General features: G+C 46.9%; 1 protein-coding gene across 1 annotated transcript; it reads left to right on the top strand.

Annotated features, from left to right (window-relative positions):
• Nucleotides 1-356: 356 nt before the first annotated feature.
• On the top strand, nucleotides 357-5,054 carry setd6 (SET domain containing 6, protein lysine methyltransferase). The gene is made up of 9 exons (XM_088613901.1): nucleotides 357-513; nucleotides 796-891; nucleotides 1,280-1,424; nucleotides 1,592-1,733; nucleotides 1,974-2,168; nucleotides 2,756-2,882; nucleotides 3,045-3,225; nucleotides 3,705-3,847; nucleotides 4,120-5,054. Exons 1-9 carry the CDS (start codon nucleotides 487-489, stop codon nucleotides 4,450-4,452), a joined length of 1,389 nt encoding a protein of 462 aa, XP_088470027.1. The 5' UTR covers nucleotides 357-486; the 3' UTR covers nucleotides 4,453-5,054.
• The last annotated feature ends 4 nt before the right edge of the window (nucleotides 5,055-5,058 follow it).

A 5,058-nucleotide genomic window follows, 5' to 3' on the forward strand; every position in this document is an offset into this window, starting at 1 on the left:
TAGTTCGTTTTAATTTTACTGTACTGTCCACTGCTGTACAATATCACTTCATATTAAAACTAAAGGTGCATCAGTGCACTGCAGACAGGCATGTTGATATGTTCACGAGGCTGAAGTTGGCTTCTTATTCGCCAGCTTTCTATTCGCGTTTTTCGTATCAGGCAAACACATTCATTTTGAAACAGTGTGCACAGCAACTTTCCCCACTGTGCCAGATGCTGTCACCCAACAAACAGTCTAGACCTTTCTCCAGAAAGTTAATTTAATGTTCAAAATTATTCACCCCCACAGCAACTGTATCTGCTGGCGCGCCGGCCAGCTCCTCCTCCTGAACCAGGAAGTACTCCTGTGCGCGACACCACGTGTGAACAAACCACGTGAGCCCGAGTTGAGCTTGTCAACTAAGAGCGCCGCCGAGTATTACTAGCGAGGTCAATAAATATATAATTCCTGCGTATGTGACAGAAGAATTTCACATCGAGGGGAATGGCATCAGACGCAAAAAAGCCTAAGGTTTGAATCTAAAATTACTTTGTTCTCCGTGCCGGTTTTTGGCGGCCATCTCTACAGACATGTTTGGTTTTTTCCGTAATTTCATATACGCCGCTATAAATAAAGGTGCAACGGTATCATTTAAAAATATTGCTGTTGTAATTTTTTTTTTGCAAGACGCTGGACTGTGTACTGTGCTGCGATACACACTCCAGGGACAAGGGGGCTTAATCTCAAAGAGACACTTGGTCACTGCAGGGATTATCTGAGCTCTTGTCCGATGTGTGCGCGTCTCTGTTCCAGCTGGACTCTGGCGGGCTTGCGGAATGCTGTGTGGACGAACCTCTGCAGAACTTTTTGAGCTGGTGTGAAGATGTTGGTCTGAAACTCAGTGCGAAGGTAACGAAAGTGTTACTAAAGAGCGCTTTAATGATGTAAAGGGGCGGAGTAGGATGGTTCGTAGTGGGCTGTAGGGTCACCTAATTTTCGTTGCGGCTTAGTGGTATCCCTGGTATCCTGGTTCTGGAGGGCAGCAGTCCACCAGTTTCTATACTGAACATATAATGGCGGTTGATTCAAATAAAGGAGTGAAACCGGAAGACCAGGTGGCCTTTTGTGCCCAAGAGCGAGTATCGGTGTTTTAAATAAACAGACCAACTGGGCCCCACAAACCCAGTGAATAAAGTCCTTCACCCCTGCCACAGCGCACCTGCTGGAACTGAAACATTTTTTTTTATTGTTCAGCTGTGAGTCGTGCTGACAAGTGTTTGCCTGTGCCCTTGGTCAGGTCTGCGTGAGCAAGCAGGGCACAGTGTCTGAATACGGCATGCTGGCCCGGGAGGAGATCGAAGAAGGAGAAGTGATCTTCTCTATCCCCAGGACGGCTCTTCTGTATCAGGAAACCAGCAGGGTGAAGTCTGTGCTGGAGAAAGGTAAGACAGCAGGCCCAGGCCAGTCTTATCCAAAGGCAGCTCAACTTGGTCATTTCGTAGTACTTTTACGAGTATTTTATCTGGCCTGCCTTCTTGAGATGTCCCTTGTGATACCTGTGGGTACAGTTCTCCATGCCGTTCTTTCTGACTGGTCTTTCCCGGTGCAGAGAAGCATTCCTTGTCGAGCCCATCAGGCTGGGTGCCGCTGCTCTTGGCGTTGATGTGGGAGTACACCTGTCCGGATTCTTACTGGAGACCCTACTTGTCTCTCTGGCCAGACCTCAAGGCCCTTGACCACCCCATGTTCTGGTAAGAGCAATGGAGGCGTCAGTCCCGCCCTCTTGTTACTCCAGCTCCTTCGGGTTTGTGAAGCCTTTCCTGCTCGCTGAGCAGCTGTGGAAAATCTTGATCACTTTCCTTGCAACTATACCGCTGTGCTGTTTCATCCAGTGCTGCAGACGGACAGTACGGTCGAAAACAAGGAAGACGCAGGGCCGACGGGTCCACCCGCCGCTGATCTGCATTAATAGTCTCTGTGGTGTTCCGCAGGTCGGAGGAGGAGAGAAACCGGCTTCTCCAGGGCACTGAGATCCCAGAGGCAGTGGACAAGGATCTTGCCAACATCCAGAAGGAGTACAATGATATCATCCTGCCCTTCATCCGGTCCCACACAGAACTGTGGGACCCAGAAAAACACACGCTTGAGCTCTACAAGAGCCTTGTAGCGTTTGTCATGGCTTATAGGTGAGAGGGGAAGAGTTCAGCCTTGGAATGGTTGTTTTCCGACATCGTCGGTCATTTCAGGGGAGTCTGCTAGTGTTCCCCTCGAGCCGTCTTTGATGCCCATGTTAACCTGCAGTTTCAGAGCAAATCACTTCTGCGTGAAAGGAATTCTTATGTGATTGTGTTTGGGGAAACGTGTTTGTTTCTGCCTCTTGCTGCTGGAGGTTGTCTAACAGGCAGCTGCAGTTTGTCAGCCCTTATGTTGCACCCAATGGTGCTCCAGTGCTTGGGTGACACTGCACCCAGCACTCCAGGTGAGGTCTGATCAGAGGCTTGTGTTTAGCTTTGTCAAGCCGAGCTCAGAAGTCCTTATTTTGCCAAGGGTCTTGCCTCCTGCATGCTTTTTCAATCTAGAAATATCTTTTCTGCAGGGCACTAAAAATTGAACGTAATTCCTCCAGAAACAAGACCGTTACAGAATCACAGAATTGAACCAAAGGGGCTGCCTATAAAGTATTTGATACAACTCCTTGTCTTTCTGGGCTAGCTCCCAGTGAAGTGGCTGCTATGCTTTATTTTCCTGACCCCCGTCTCTCTCCCCTGGGCAGTTTTCAGGAGCCCCTACAGGAGGAGGAAGAGGATGATCAAAAGGAGCCCAACCCACCCATGATGGTGCCCATGGCTGACATACTGAACCATGTCTCCAATCACAATGCCAACCTTGAATACTCACCCGTGAGTGGCCCTCGCATCCACACAGAGCCCTGCGTTCCAGATGAAAGTGGACACTTGTGAACACACAAGCTAATGCTGGCTATGACATTGCTCACACATTGGTGATATTAAAGCAGTGAGCTTTTTATCTGCTTTAAATGGTAACGCACAATGTCGTTTCAGGAGCATTTGAAAATGGTGTCTGTCCGTCACATCAAGAAAGGAGAGGAGGTCTTCAACACCTACGGCCAGATGGCCAACTGGCAGCTCCTCCACATGTATGGCTTTGTAGAGCCGTACCCTAACAACACCGATGACACTGCCGACATCCAGATGGTCACCATTTACAAGGCCGCCTTGCAAGGTAAGCAAGCCTCCCTGAACCTGTTAGTTATGCAGATATCTGCACAATTTAAAAGGTAAACTGGTACTTGGTGCAGAATGATCAGGAAACAGATTCAGTTTTAGCGTTTACACAGCGCTTTTCCACCTCAAGAATCCCACTTATATGATGAAAAGCAGATATTTTGCATTAGCAGCCCCATACACAGTAGGTCAGAGTTCAGGGCAGACAGCTTATATAAGATCAGAATGGTATTAAGACAGGACATGAAGAAAATGCTCCAAATTTTCATACCATGAGATCTTTAATAGATAAGTAGTTTGGGACCTGTCATGCCCTGGTTTAGAGCAAAGAGTGCCACTTGTAGGGGTAACCCAGTTTTTGCTTAAGGTCTCCCCTCTCCATCCTGATCAGGCCCTGCTGTGGTCGGGTTAAAATGTGTAAGATAGTTCAAGGTGAGCAGTGGTTTGATGAACGGTCATGACTTTCCTTCCGTGTAGCTGCTCAGGCCAACTCGGAGCGTGAACTGGTGGAAGAGAAGTGGAGGCTGCTGTGCCAGCTGGAGATGGTGGGAGATGAGGGTGTGTTTATCTTCGGCCAGTCTGGTTCACTGACCGACGAGGAACTGTACACAACACTGAAGGTAAGCAGTTAGGAAAGAACAACATTCTGTCCGCGGTAGATGGTTTTAAGTTCTCCTCAAACATAGCTTTCTGTTATTGTACTCCTGTATCGAGTAAAATTAAAAGTTTTATAAAAACCTATGTTGCACACTTCCAAGCTCTACCACATTACATAAAGTGCAAAAGTACTACTGCTAATTACATTACCATGAGGTCACATGTTAGGAAAAAGTATATAAAACACCACTTTACCTTACTGCCAATGCACAAACCTGCTCCTGTGTTTTTCCAGGTCTTGTGTATGGCTCCAGAAGAGTTTGAAGAATTTAAGGAAAATGAGGGCTGGGAGGAAGCAGAAGAGGATGAGGAGGAAAAGATGGTTTTTGCTTTGTCCAATGAGGGAATCCCTGACCTGAACCCAGCCTGGAAACAACTACTCCATGATAGTGCTTTGCTTACCCTTACAGGATACAGTGCGGATTTGAAATCTGACAAGGAGCTTTTGGACAATCAGGAGTCATACAGTTGCTTGAGCAGCAGGGAAAAGGTTGCCCTTCAGGTGCGGTATGGGCAAAAGATGATCTTACACCAGCTCCTTGAGCTGACACACTGTAACCTACCATGAACTACCAATATTCTGGGTAGGAATCAGGAAAAAATTACCTTGAGACTATACACATTTTTCCCCCACTGCAGAAAAACCTCTAGGAGTTCTTATTAAGCAGTACAAGTGCATCAGGCCTGGATTATTTCAGGAGCATAAATGCAGGACTGGGCAGCATGGAGGTGCAGGGATTAGCATTGCTGCCTCACTAGGTTCAATTTTGGACCTGGACTGCAGTCTGCGTGGAGTTCATGTTCTCATATTTGTGTGGGTTCCTCTGACTGCTCCATTTTTTTCCTACAGCCCAAAACCATAACAGTAGGTTAACTGGCTTCTAGAAATGTTTGGGAGTAGGTGGGTGTGTATATGCACCCTGTGATGGACTAGCAGTGTCCTGCCTTGCACCCATTACTTACAGGGACAGACTCCAGCTCCCATTCAAACCTGAATTGGAAGAAGTGGTTAGAAAATGGATAGCGGTTTTCATTTGCCCATCTCCTACAGCAGATCATAACCTTAGTTTCCCCAATAAATTACTGATAGCATAACAAGTTTTCCTAAGAGGTTGAAGTTTACTTTTGTAATATTAAAGCTGAATAAATCACTTCACAAAAGATAAACAAGTAC

The sequence above is a fragment of the Lepisosteus platostomus genome, chromosome 20 (assembly GCF_059453375.1).
Source record: "Lepisosteus platostomus isolate fLepPlt1 chromosome 20, fLepPlt1.hap1, whole genome shotgun sequence".
NCBI classification, from domain to species: Eukaryota; Metazoa; Chordata; class Actinopteri; order Semionotiformes; family Lepisosteidae; genus Lepisosteus; species Lepisosteus platostomus.

What these genes read in the sequence shown, in the direction of transcription:
- setd6 (XM_088613901.1), top strand. Translation starts at nt 487, where the DNA reads ATGGCATCAGACGCAAAAAAGCCTAAG. An exon ending in GTCTGAAACTCAGTGCGAAG is followed by an intron (nt 892 to 1,279) that starts GTAACGAAAGTG and finishes GCCCTTGGTCAG; the next exon opens with GTCTGCGTGAGCAAGCAGGG. An exon ending in TTACAAGGCCGCCTTGCAAG is followed by an intron (nt 3,226 to 3,704) that starts GTAAGCAAGCCT and finishes CCTTCCGTGTAG; the next exon opens with CTGCTCAGGCCAACTCGGAG.